We start from the raw sequence: 13,893 nt of genomic DNA on the forward strand, positions 1-13,893 counted from the left end.
TGGTGTCAGGTTGAAGGTGTTCGGTGAATTATGGCCTTTGGCCAGTTGAACTGGAGGGGGCCTGGAGATGTTCAGACAGAGAGGTGGTGGGGTCACAGTTGTGACATATTCTCCGCTGTGTGGTGGTGGACGGTGAAGACCCAGGAGGCAGGGCTCCCCAGAAGCAGTTTCAGAGGTGGTCAGGGGCAGTGGCAGGGCGGGACTGCCAGTGTTCTTGCAGGGAGGATGGGAGGAACGGAAGTCAGTGCTCCTTAAGGTGGGGTGACAGCTTCCAGGTTCTGAGAACATGATCTACAGGGTCAAATCAGTGGTTCTGGAAAACACATTTTCAAGGAGCAGAATGCTTTCGGTGTCTTGACAAACGGTCAGCGTGGCATTCTTGTGAGCCATCGCAGTGGACTAGACACATTTGGAAAGGAGTGTGTGCTGGGGAGCGGTTTCTGCCCACTTAGTACGCAGGCCCCTGAGGGCTTGTTATGGGTCCCTGGAGGCCCGGCAAGGCTATTCCACATGGTCACAGGGACAGTGGCTTCAGGGACAGGAGTGCAGCCTCCAGAGGGTCCTTGAGCCAGATCCCAGCTCAGCTGCTCCCCGATGTGGACCCTCACAACCGTGTGAGACACTGGTGTGTGCTCACACAGTAATAGGGTAGCACCTGGCCAGCCCCAGCCCCATCAGCAGGCCCTCAAGCACGCCTTGGCTGACCACCAGCCAGGTCCTGTGGTGGACACAAAATGGGTTTGTCTGGGGGTCAGAATGCACCAAGGCTCCACTTTGTGACCCTATAGCTTCAGACAATCAGCTTAGCCTCCAAGTTCTCATCTGTAAAATCTATCAGTGGAGAAAATTGATGTAATATTGTTAGAAGGTACCTGCAAATGTGTCTGTGACTCAGTGTCTTCCCTCCTTCCGTGGCTTCTGCTGGTGGTCCTGCACAAGTTCCACGTGGGAAAGGTGTCCCCAAAGGAGGGAACGAAATGGCCTGGAGTGTCCACCAGGCCCAGCCCTGTGCCCGGGACTCCGCACAAAGTCTGCTCCTAGCAGTGGCCTGGACTAGGCAGCGGATGGGCCTCTGTGTCTCAGACAGGACGCCTGACTGCCTGGCCCTAATCCTGCTCAGCGTGTATGCATGGAGACAGAGAGAGACAGAGACACGGAGAGACAGAGACAGACAGAGACACGGGGGGAGGGAAGGACATGGCGCCTGGAACCAGGAAGCTCTCTAAACGTGTTTTACTGAACAAAAGCCCACTGCACAAGTGCGAAGCGCAGCTAGGCGAGGGGGAGCAACCTGGCGCAGGCCCCCAGCTCCTGAGCGCAGACCTGGGGTGAAGCCCGGGCCCCTCCTCCGCTCTGCCCCCGGGGGCCCAACCCCAAGGCTGCGCGGGCGGCCCCGGGGGGAGGGGGTGCAGCGGCCGGACGCCGGCCTGAGGGCCTCGCCCCGCCCCGGCCCCGGGGGTGGGCAGGGAGGAGCCTCGCGCATGTGCACAGCTGGCGCCCCCCGCCCCCCGCACACAGCTGGGCCGCGGGCCGGGGGGCGGGCGCAGTCGGAGCCGGCCGTGGACGCGCCGGGTCCTGCGCGGTTCCCCGTGCGAACGTCCTCCGCCCGTGCGCGCCGTGGCCATGGCCGTGCGCCCCGCGGGCCCCGCGCGCCGCTGTCTGCTGGCGCTCGCGCTGTGCTGCGGCTGGGGCGCGCTGGCCGCCGTCTCCCCGAAGCCGAGCGCCGGGTGCCCGAGCCGCTGCCTGTGCTTCCGCACCACCGTGCGCTGCATGCATCTGCTGCTGGAGGCCGTGCCCGCCGTGGCGCCGCAGACCTCCATCCTGTGAGTGCGGCCGGGCCGGGGGCGGCGGGGGCCGGGGGCGGGGCGCGCGGGCGCCGGCTGCTGCCGCGGGCCTTTGTCCGCCTCGGCCGTGGCGCGGGGGGCGGGCGGGCGCCGTGCGCGCGGCCTCCGGAGCCGCCTTTGTTTGGCGCCCAGAACCAGCGCCGGGCCGGGACGTCGTCCGGAGCCGCGGGGAAGCCCCGCTCGCCGCCCGCGCCCCGCCCGGCAGCTCCTGCCCGCCCCCCTTTCCCCTGCGGCCCCGTCTCCCTCTCCTCCCCGAGCCCAGGGCACCCCTCCTCCCCCCGCGCCCCCGTCGTTCTCCTTCCCGTTTCCCCTCCTCCAGGGGCGCCGTGACTGGCACCCGCTCCGGGGGAACCTCCCCCACGTCCCCACTCCCGCCCGGGCGCCGAGAGTCTCCTGCCCGGGGTCCCGGGGCGCGTGCTTCTCGGGCTTGCCCTGCGCCCGCGCGAGCCTCGCGGCCCGGGTTCTGGGAGAGCCGCGGAAGGGTTTGCGTGTTCTGGAGCCTCCGGGGGCCTCCCGCGTGTAGACGGGGGGTCCGAACGGGTTTCCGTCCGGGCACGGCCCTGGTCTCTTCTCCGGCCTGGGCGCGCCAAACCTCGCCGCGACTTGGCGCTCAGTCGGTGGGAAGCGGCGCAGCCCCGCGGGCCCGCTGCCCGGAACCCCGCGCCCAGCGCCCTCCCCGAGGCCGGAGCCCTCCTTCCCCGGGGCCCGCTGGCCCAGAGTTCGCGCCCGCCCGGAGGGGCTCTGATGAGACTTGGACTGGAACTTCTCAAAATCTGAAGACAGGCGTGCATCTCAGGCGCCGACCTGAGTCCGCGTCCCGCAGCTGCCCTTCGGAATGCCAAAAATAGTTTCCACTTTCTTGGCTGAGCCCGGGGACTTTTGGCACCGCCGAAGAGCCTGCGAAAGTTGTAAAATTGAGAGCGAACTATTCAGGAAGTGGGCGGTCAGTGTTGGAACTCTTAAGACAAAGTACGTGGACAGATCCCCCTCCTCGTGGCCCTGGAGATGCCTTTGGGAGCGGTACCCACCAGCCTGCGAAACCTGCCCCCCGGGGAGGCAGACCCAGGCTGTCCTTAGTAGTGTGCGCGGCCAGCCCGCGGGCATCGTACTCCAGAGACAGACTTTAAGGCAGACTGAGGTTTTTCTGGATATGGATAATTTAATTCTTCAGTGAGTCAGTGGAAAAACTTGGACTCCGAGGCCGTTTTTCCCATCTGGCCAGTCTAGTGCTCGTACTCTGCTTTGCCTCCAAATCTTAATTCTAAAAAAGAAAGAGCAGTATTTTAAAATATGAGTGTTGTAGAACTAAAACGGGGTCCTCCAACCAGCCTGCTGGGCATGGGGACATTCTCCCCAGAAACCTGACAGTGTTTGCAAAACAGCCAAGGGTGAGACAGGGTCATCTCACTTGCAAGATTTTCAGAAAGCGCTCAGGTGCATAAACTTTACCTCGTGCTCTCACGGGTTTTTGTAGTTTTCAGAGATGTTTTGATGACCATGCTTGGTCTCATGGGTTCTTTAGGGCAGCAGAATGGGTGCTGACCCGACCCACTCCCTCCTGGAGTTCAGCTGACTGTGGGTGAGCCGGCAGGCACCCACTGTGCAGTTGTGCGAGCAGATCCAGAGTGAGGGTGCCCCCGTGGCTGCCGCATCCCGTGGAGGCACTTAAGACGGGGCAGGGCCCAGTCCCTCCGTGACAAGCTGTCACTGAGGGATGTGTGTGGGTCAGTGCCCCTACACTGAGGGCACAGTGGAGGCAGTGACGGCCAGGAGCAGGCACTGGGAACAAAGAGGAGACAGGGATGGAGGGCCGGGGAGCGGGGAAGAGGGAAGGGAGCCCATGGTGGCGGCAGCACCCTGCGGCAGTCTGTGGTCTGCGTCCCAGGCCCTTGGAGAGGGGTGCCCTGGTGGGATGCAGGCTCCTTGCAAACTCCACTCATGGAGGAGCATTAACCTTCAGCTTTTCTCACAGATCTCCACTTACATGCATATGCTATTCTCTATTTTTAAAAATTATTTGGTGGAATAATTGGATAAAGAAGGGAGCTGGCCCAAAGTTGGGCGGTGTAACCCATACACCATCCCCTTGTCTTCAAGACCCCTCCCCCCAAAAAAAGGATGGACTGGGAATCACTGGAAAATACTGGATGCGCCTGCCCGTGCGTCAGTAGGTGGAGGAGCAGTGCGGGCACTAGATTGTTGTGATTTGTGCTCGCAGCTCCAGAATAGTGGGTCTGGGACCTCCTGGTGTTTCAGGCTTGGTTTGACCCTGGAGTTCACGCCAGCGGGAAGCAGGCCATCTCCGGCCCATGGTGGCCTCCCGCCTCCTGCCTCCTGGCCACCTTCCTGGAGGCTCCTTCTCCATCGGGCGGGGCATCAGTCCAGCTCAGAAGTTCCACAGAAATGCTGGTTTAGTGTTTGAATTTTATACTCTGTTCACCACTGTAGTGGGAGTTGGTCACTACAACGACTGAGAAGCTGGCATCAGAAGGTGAAGCATGCCCTTCTCACTCCTCTCAGCTCTGGGCCATCTGCACTGGTGATCTGGCCTCGTATGGGCCCCTGCCCTCCACCCCTCCTCTTTCCTCTCCCTGGAACCTCCACTGTGAGGTCGTGGGAATCAGCTCCCCAGAGCAGAAGCCCAGGCCCCTCGCCGTGGAGTTGTGTCACTGCCATCCACGTGACAGGAAGCCCTGGTGCTGGAGGGAGTGTTGGGGTGTGGGCTGGCATGGGTCCTGTGGGGGACGCCCCAGAGGAACTGAGGATGGCTGCAATGAGGGGACTCTGCTCCAGCCTCTCTGGGCAGGTGTGCCTGCTGCCCACCAGGTGTTCCCACACTCCTCAACTTCCTTCACCTGCTGCGTGTTTGGGTCCCTGCCCTGTTCTGTTCTCTGCATGGAATGGCCGGAGGGTGGGGAACACAATTTGCCAAGAGTGGGCGTCTGGGTGCGCACGGTTGCTCTGCAGCACCTGGACGTTGGCACCCTGAGCACAGGTAGACATCCCGCAGTCCCCAAGTTCCCCCTTCCTGAAGGTGCTGGGGATCGTGGTGCCAGGTGAGTCTCCAGCTCCTTGCATCACAGCCTGCCTGTTCACCAGCCTCCACTGGAGCCCCCAGACTTGGCTGCTGAGAGAGACCCACCGGGTCCCTTTGCACAGAGATACGGTCTCCTGACAGGTGGATCGAGGGGCGTGTCCTGGGACCAGCAGGAGGACGTTAGCGGTGGGCTCTCCGGCTGGGCACTTCTCCCCCAGCCCTTTCCACCCTCCTGTGGCTCATGGGAGGCCCCCTCCCTCCCGACTGTGCCCTGGGGACTCCCTCCAAGCTGGAGAGGTGGGGTGGGGGGCTGGGGGAGCTGGCCTCCCCTCCTCTGGGCCTGAGATTGGCATGGTCAGTAGATGCAAAGGCGGCCTCCTGGCTGCAGGCCGTGCTGGCCCAGCCCGTCCAGGGGACACCAGCCTCAGGTTGGGGCCTTGGCTTACCAAGGACAAATTACAACTTCACTTTAAAATTCTGTCATGATGAAGTCGGTCTTGCATTTGAAAAGTACTATCTGGGTATTTCAAAATATTTAGGTGTCGGTAATTTATCTTTCCAAAATGTGATGGACCAGTTATGTCCTCCCACTGCCGGCTGCCCGTCGGGGTTGTGCAGGCTGGGAGCCGGAGGCAGCAGGTGAGCGTCCCGCATGCTGTGCTCTGAAGAGGAGACTGGTGCTCAGACTGAGCTTTGGGAGAGCCCAGCTCCTGGATGGCTGAGTGTGACACGTGCCACTGAGGAGTGGGTGCCGTGCTTTGTCGCCGCCCTGCCGTGGCCATCTGGAACGTGGATTTGAAAGCCACGTCTGGGAAGCCCCCTTGTTAGAAACTCCAGCAGCCGAGCTGGACTCCAGGTGTTAGAAGACCTCCCTCCCTCCTTTGTGTTTGTAGAATCAGGGAAATAGTCATAAAAGAGAGCATATCAGTCCTTGAGGCTGAACGGAGAGGGCAGCTCAGGCTTGGGGCCTGGCTTCGCCCCGGTCTAAACGCTGCCTCCGCGATGTGGATTAGATGCACCTCCCTGCTTCCTTCTTTGTGCAGTTCTGTGACTCAGTTTCCCTACCTTGCTGGCAGCTGTAGGCTTCCTGTCCGAGGGGGCCAGGTGGAGGGGAGAGTAACCAAGTGCCGCCCTTCTGGGAGCGATTGCACAAACTGATGGTTTGATCGTTGGTTTTGGAGTTCACACGGTGGCCAGTGGCTGGAGCCAGGAAGGGTGTCCTTTCTGCCCAGCGCGCGCGCACACACACACACACACACACACACACGCGCGCGCGCGCGCACGCAACTGGGGGAGCCAGCAAGGATCATTGCCTGGGGAAATAATGGGGCCCTTTATTAGAAGGGAGCATCCGGCACACTAGACAAGGGCCGTCTGCTGCACCCACTCAAGGTTAAGCCTCAAAAATGTCAACAAAATCAGTGACAAAACCCAGCCTCCAGAGCTGATTTCTCCATCTAGTTGTAAACTAGGTCTGTTGGAACACGACATGCACTGCACTGATTCAGTTAGGAAAGTGTGAGTTTCCATCTTTTTGACTAGAAATACCAGGCTATGCACTGGGGACCAGAACCTAAGACTTGGAGTTGGGGACCTGGTCCCCCTAGTCTCCTACCCACTGTGTGGATCTCTGGTCTTCAGTGCCCAACATGTAAGGTCTTGGGAACGTCAGGGTCCAGGTTCACTGGGCATTTTGATCCTGACAGCTTCCATACGCTTGTGGGGTGCACAAGGAAATGTGATTTTCTTGAACATACATTTTTTTTGTGAATTCAATTGAAAAGAGTTAAGCTTTACTGAATTTGATGCTTCAGTAGTCAGTCAGGCATGTGCATGTATTACTCCCTCTCTGGGCCAGCATGCTGTTGGTTGAGCTCTGTGTGTGCGTAAACCGCCTGTGTGAATTCAGCGTAAATATGCCAGGAGCTGAGTGAATACTTCATTGGTGTTTAAGAAAATATTGTTGACAGTTTACAATCTTTCCAAATTCTGTAATTCCAATGATTTAAATTTCTTTGTCTGAAAGCGAGCTGTACTTCTCCATCCTAGTCCTCTGGTTTCTGGGCAGATGTCACAAGCCCTCAGAGCACATGGGTGAATCCTAAGGGACCCTTCAGTCACGTGATTGCCCGTGTGACATACTGCTGGCAAGACGTTGAGGAAGGGTGTGGTAGTTGTTTCCTGAGTTGCTCCTCGGGGTCCCCTTCTGACTTGCATACGGGTGGGTTCTCTGTTAATTTGGTGATTAGTTTCTGAAACGGTTGCCCCTCCTCATTTCTCTGCACCCTAGGGGGTAGAGAGATGGGGGCCCTGCCCCCCAAGAACTTTGCCCAGAGATTTGGGGGCGAGTGATCAGCCCCTGTGGCTGTCCCCGTGTTCTGTCTGCTCTTTCTCCTTTGCCCTCTCCTAGGCGGTTTACTTCGGCTTCTTTGCATGGTGCTTTGTCCTAGAAGGGGCTGCCCACCAGAAAACAGCTCACTGAAGGCAGGTCGGACCCACTCGCGCCAGATGCCCTGCCCATCTGAGGGCGCAGCAGAGGTGTGCTCCTGGGGGCGGCTGGCCGGCCCTGTGCAGCCCCCCGTGTGTCCCAGGAGCAGACCGGCCTTGCTCAGAAGGCCCCGAGGAGCTTGCAGGGTCAGCTCCCCGCCCTGTGTTCTGTTGTAAGGTCTGAGGAAGAAGCTTAACTAGTGGTTATTCCCTTTTTTGACCTTTGTGCACATGCATTTTCACTTAAGGGAAAAGGGCTTACTGGGACACTGACATTTAAAAAGGCGCACATATTTAAGTGGACTCTGTATGTTTTGGCGTGTCCTTTCCGTGGAGCCGCCCCCACAGCCGCCGAGCCTCCTGGAGCCCTTGTGCCCCTGCCCCCCACCCCTTGCCTCATGGCTGGGACGCCTCTGTTCCCAAGGGCTGGTTTCGGTCTGCCTTCCTGGGGCGGCCGGGCCTGCTCTGGCCCTTCGGGGTCAGTCTTGCCCCTGCACGGAGCTGAGCAGGATGCAGGGCAGCTCGGGCAGCGGCGCACCGACTGTCCCGAGGGGCTTGTGTGGGTTACGTAAGCTGCTGGTCGGAACGGGCCCCTCATTATCCTCTCAGGACCCAATGCATCTGTAGAGATGCCGCTTCTCTTTCCCTGGGTACAGAAACACGTGTTCTCGTAGCCCTCACAGGTCTCCTCACCTGGGGCCTGCGTCGTGGGGTCTCAGCAGGGCCCCGGCGTCGGACGGCTCGCTGTCTCGTTCTGCTGTGTGACCTCTGCTCGGTGCCTCGCCGTCCCTCCACTCCTGCCACGGACTCCGTTTTCTCCCCTTCTCCCTGGCCCGCCCAGTGCTTGGCTGGCCCCGTGCTGCCTGCAGACCCTTGACCCCTCTCTCCCCCTGTGGGGATCTGCACGCTGCTGGGTGTGCCTGCTGCCTCGGTTTCCCCATGTGCCCCGCATCCCTGTGGTCACGGGGCTTGCGCTCAGTCTCTCAGGTTGTGTCTGCTGGTGGCTGATGTGCGCTATATTGGAAACAGTAGTTTTTGGTATTTTGTCAGCTTTTTAGTTTGAAACAGGAGAGGAAGTCTGGCCCCTGTAATTCTATCCTGTTAAACCTGAAGTCCCCATTCACATTTTTTTTTTTTTTGGTAATTCTTAAGTCTTCTTTAAATTCTTCTGCAACAAGATGTGGTAAGAAGTAAGTAACAGTTGAAAAAATAATGACTGAATTCACGTGCCTCGGTCTGCATTACACAAAAAATTACAAACAATCCTACCCTCTGTACCAGGCCTCGGGAATGCCTTTGTACCAGGGTGATTTGACTTCAGCTGCTGTAATAAACAGCTGCAAAATCACGGAGAATTGAAATAACGTGAGTGCCTTCCTCACACCACAGGATGCGAGGTGGTCTTGGTAGGAAGGCTCCCTTGGGAGGCTCGGCTCCCGGCCTGGGGTCCGCCGTGGAGGTCCGTCTGCACTGGAACTCGCCGTGACCCCTCGTGTACGCTTTGTCTGTGGCCGCCTTCTAACTGCAAAGGCAGAGCTGGGTAGCTGTGAAAGCCAGAATATTGGAAATATTTTTCTCTGTAGGATGTTTGCTGTGACAGTGACCAGGGACCCCGGCTCTGTCCTGTCACTCTGCTGTCCTCAGCCCCTCACCTCCAAGCTGTCATGGAAGAGCAAAGAGGAGAGTGGAGTGGGGAAGGCTCTGGGGTGCAGACCGCCTGGGGGTGCCACGTCTGAACACCTGCACCAGGAGGCACTCACAGCTGCCCGAGCCTAGCACCCAACCTTGGGTTAGGGCGGCGATAATTACAGCTGACTCTCATCAGTCACGGTAGTTACGGTGTAACGATCCTGAGAACACTGAGTCAGCGGATGCTTAGCCATCACCCCAGAGAAAATACAGGGAGGTTCCTGAGAGCCTCTGGCCATTGTTCTCATGGACCGCAGTAGATAATGTTATTTTTTGTGTGCTTCTGTCTAAAGGCATTTGAGACAGACGGCTGATTCATTGACCTTGAACTCATGGCCAATCACAGTGTAAGTCATGCCTGAATTGAGCTCATGCAACACAACCGTTTTCTCCGTAAGCCAAACCCCAGCCCTCTTGCCCTCGGGGGCACTAGAGAGCGCTCCAGCTTCACGTGGTTTTAAACAGCGGAGTCGCCAAGAGGAAGCAGCAGACATGCTAAGCGTGAGGCACTGAATAGACCATGGAAAGGACACTCGTCGGCAGCCAGGGCAGGAACGAGGAGGCGAGCGCCACCCGCAGCTGGGGTGTGAGCGCCGGGCACCCAGATTCCCACCGCTCCGTGCTGTCCCTAGTGACAGCAAGGGCACCAAGGGTGTTTGGTTTTGGGGTGACGGGTCGATCTGAGTAAGAGGGAGCCCGAGGACCGACAGTGTTCTGACGGAGGCCCCGGCTGGGCCTTGGGGTGGCCCGCCGGCAGCCCTGCACTCCCATGGAGCCTTCCTCCGAGTCTGGGCATCACGGCTGACGTGGGTTGATAGGACCAGCACAGGCCTCTGCAGAATGCCAGGGCACTTAAAATCCCTGACAGTCTCTGCCTGATCTTCTCAGCACAGAAAGTGTCCTGCCTTTGCGGTTCCACAACTTCAAAGTCGTGACAGTTAGTGTTTTTAAAATGTCATAAAGAACCTGCTGTGTGGAGGCATTCCATGTCAGGTCCTTGGGATGGAAATGAACAGGGCTGCCTTTTGGTGTTCGGTGTGCCAGGGATGGCCCCCACCGAGCCCCACCAAGGGTGACAGGGTGGAAACTGACCTTGAGGGGTGGACAGACCCAGGCCACGATGGAGCTGTGTACCTGAGGGCTGAGGATGGCAGCGTGGTGCAGGCTGGGGCAGGCATGGCTGGGCAGCCTAGGGCTGGGCGCTGGCTCCATGCTCACAGTGCACCCCTTGAAGACTTGGTTTCCCCATAGGTAGGGTCCTCTGGGGAGTAACAAAGGGCATACATGTGAGTCTCCTAACAGCCTAGCATGGGAGACGCTTCACAGTTGAAACTGTCGTTCTGTTCTATTATCACAATCTGGATTCATTGAAAGATGTGCATCCAAATGTGCAGAGTGAATGTGGGCTGTCCCAGCAGAGCCCAGGGGGGAGCAGTCTTCATTGCTGACCCCAAGGGAATGGGGTTTGTGATGGGTGGGTGCCCCCAGAGCTTCCAGGGCATGAATGGTCATCCTGTGTGCAGACATCACCTAAAGCAGATACTTGTGATCTGGGCAGGAGCTGCCACCGAGCAGTTTTCTGTGCATTTTAGATGTCACAGCCCGGGCCCAGATGTTTAGGAAACACCCAGTGCTCCCTGGTAAGGCCAGCACCTGCCAGGCACTGACGCAGAGCGCATGTTACACGCTTGGATTAAGCGTGAACTCGGTCACCCTGAAGTAAGGCTGACGTTGATGGCCGTGGGAAGGTTTTGCCCTTGCAGTGCTCGGAGCTCCTGGGGTTGCATTTCCCGAGACGCAGCTCCTGGGGAGTGAGATGTCTTTCTCGGCCATGCTGAGGAGAGAGTCTGGCAGTGATAGAGGTAGAGGGGTGCTGCCCCACGAGGCAGGCTGCTGCTTCTCTGAGTGCTTGCTTCACTTCCTTCAGGGAAGGAGACCCTAAATTAGGCTCGTTGCTTCCTGGAGTAAAACAATATTTCTAAAAATCCATAACCAGCTGAGAAGCACTTGAACATTTAACAATAGCAGTTAAAGTGGATACAGTTAGTCATCGTTATTTATTCAGACATGTGGGATGTTTATGTTGGCATGGCAACAGGTGGCTAAATATTAATCTTGAACATTTGTTTTCTTGTGTTTTTTTTGTTGTGTAATTTTCTTAGGTCAGTGCTTTTCACCCCATCCACCCACCCATCTGTCCTTTCTTCTGCACACCCACCCATGCGTCCATCCACCTGCTGGTGTGTCCATCCCATCCTGTCCACCTCTCCATCGTCTGCCCACCTGTTCACCCCTCCCTCCCTCCCGCCGTCGTAGCGTCCTTGTTAAGTGTCAAGCAGTGGTGCTAAGACCCGGAGACCCTGCTGCTGGGCGCTGATCGTCCAGGAGGGGCGGGCTGCGGGCGCACCGTGACAGAGCGCCTCAGCCCTGGCGGCCGGTCCCTCTCCTTCCTACTCTCCCGTGGCTGAGGAGTGGGACTGCGAGCCCGCCTAGAGGGTTACAGAAAAAAAGATAGCTGTGCAAAGACCTCTTTCTGTAGACTCAAGCCCCTTTTCTCCTAAGCTCGGAACATAACGGCTGTAAAACCTGACTTTTCGTTACTGCGCTCAGCCTAGAGAAGCCTTCTCACTCTTGTGGGGTTTCTCGGGGTGCTGATTCTTCTCCGAGGTCCTTTTAGTGACCCTTCCTCAGGAGCCTTTCCTGATGGTTCACCTCAAGCCCACTGAGCTCCTTTGGGGTTTATCTGCCCCACATTTTTGTCCTGTGACATTTTCTCATCAGCAAAGCAGTCTCACTGAGCACATGAAAACATTTCCTCAGCATGTAAAAACATTCACTGGGGTTGCACTTCTCATCTTCCTAAAAACTTCCTAAATTCTGTGTAGGAAGCCACTACTTAGGAACTATTTGGTGTCAATATTTGTGGATTCTGTTTTGTGGCCGACTTCTCCAGCAGAGGTCATTAGACACAGAAAGCCTGATTTGAGGCTCTTTAGAAAAGCAGCAAGCACATACCGGCCTTCTTCGGTCGAGCCTCCAGTCAGTCACGTCCTGGGCTGAGGGCGTGTGGCTTTCCGCCTGCCGTTGGCCGAGCCCTGGATGAGTGCCCAGTGGGACAGCGTGATTTATCCGCTCATTTTGTGCAACTCAAGAACAGGCTGTTTCTCACTGCAGGAACAGCCCCGATTAACCCATTCCGTTGTTTAAATTACAGTTTTTGCTGTTAGAAGGATGCTGTGCCTCCACATGCCTATGTGTCCGTGATGGTGAATTTTATGTGTTGATTTGGTCAGGCCCCAGTACCCAGATATTTGATCAAACATTATTCTGGAGGTTTTTTTCTATGAGATTAACGTTTAAGTCAGTAGCTCTTCAGTAAAGCAGATTACCCTCCCAGGGTGGGTGGGCCTCTTCCCATCAGCTGAAGGCCTTGAGAGGAAAAGACAGGGGTGCCCCAGCAGGAAGGAATTCTGCCAGCAGATAGCCTTTGGACTCAGAGGCAAGTGTTTCCTAAGTCTCCAGCCTGCTTGCCCACCCTGCAGACTTTGCACTTGCTGCAATATATTTGTGTGTCCACATATGCATGCCCTGTGGGTTCTCCTCAGGAGAACCCTGGTGGACACCGTGTCCTGTGTTGGGACCCTTGTTCTCCTGGCTACAGCTGGTTGGATCTGGGTGGGCACCTGGTCAAGGACAGCCAGGCTGTGTGTTGGCCAGTTGCTTACAGTCAGGCTTAGCCTGGACCAAGGACAGATCTCTCTGGGTACCTGGAACCAGGCAATGCTAAGGAAATAAACAGCTGGCCGTGGCTGCAGAAGGGTCCACAGTGGCTGTAAAGCCCCCGTGGGCGGCACAGAGCTCTGAGGAAGCAGCAAGGACTGACGCTGGTGCAGGGGCGGCCGTAGTGGGGACATCGGGATGCCTGTGAGCCCGTACCTGCTGTGGGAGGGATGCAGAAGGAGCTGGTGCTGGCGGTGCTGCTCTTCAGAACGGGGTGCTGGGATGATCATTTACTCCTTGACCCCAAATAGTAGAAAAACAACATGATTACTTTGTCTTAAAACTTTTTAAAAAAGGAAGGAATAAACCCATCTTTTAGTCATTTATTATTACATAAGCAAGATTGTTCACTTAAGAAGAATTTTGAAGTACAGTAAAGGCAAAGAAAAGCCCTAATCCTGCAGCCCATGATCCTTGGAGCGTGGAAACCTTTCTTGTGCATCTGTTTGCTGATTTCTGTGTTGTTGACCTGTTTATTTTCCACAAGGAGGTAATGTGTGCCATCTGTGAGCGCACCTGCCCCATCTGTGAGCACACCTGCCCCCTCTGCGAGCGCACCTGCCCCCTCTGTGAGCGCACCTGCCTTGCCCCTCCCCTACACGCACACTGTCTGTTTCATCTCTGCGTTCTCCTCCATGCTGACCTCAAACAGGTGACTGAGATCTGTTGGCATCTCAGCTGGTCCTATTTACCTCCCGCCTGCTCACCCTCATGGGGTCATTTTCTGTGAAATGATCATGTCATGACTCAATGGGCACCTGCTGTCAGCCCCTTCTTCCAGGTGAGGTGGCCAGTCAGGTGCTGCCAGGATCCTGGGCCGGCAGGTAGGCGGTGAGCCCACACTCAGAACACAGAATAAACCCCTCCATTGGTGCACCCCCTGTCATGGTAGATGCACTGATTTGTTTGGCACCCTTCCACTTGGACCTGGGTTTTCCCACCCAGGAGGTGTGAGTGGCCCAGGTTGTCCCCTGAGAGGTGTGAGGGGCCCGGGGTACACTCCAGGGGGTGAGGGTCCTAGGTGTGCCCCAGGGGGTGATGGGTCCAGGGTGCATC

General features: G+C 57.3%; 1 protein-coding gene across 4 annotated transcripts in view; it reads left to right on the forward strand.

Moving 5' to 3' along the window:
- Positions 1-1,243: 1,243 nt before the first annotated feature.
- PXDN (peroxidasin) overlaps positions 1,244-13,893 on the forward strand; it is a 74,748-nt gene continuing 62,098 nt past the window's right edge. For 2 of the 4 annotated variants that reach the window (XM_036881634.2, XM_057497486.1), the window contains exon 1: positions 1,468-1,823. In XM_036881634.2, coding sequence (XP_036737529.2) covers positions 1,624-1,823 — 200 coding nt within the window. In that variant the 5' untranslated portion in view covers positions 1,468-1,623. Of the gene's footprint in view, positions 1,824-13,893 lie in introns of all 4 variants that reach the window. The other 2 variants (XM_057497487.1, XM_057497488.1) reach the window with 2 other exon arrangements.

Source organism: Manis pentadactyla, chromosome 2 (assembly GCF_030020395.1).
Source record: "Manis pentadactyla isolate mManPen7 chromosome 2, mManPen7.hap1, whole genome shotgun sequence".
In the NCBI taxonomy this organism is placed as follows: domain Eukaryota; kingdom Metazoa; phylum Chordata; class Mammalia; order Pholidota; family Manidae; genus Manis; species Manis pentadactyla.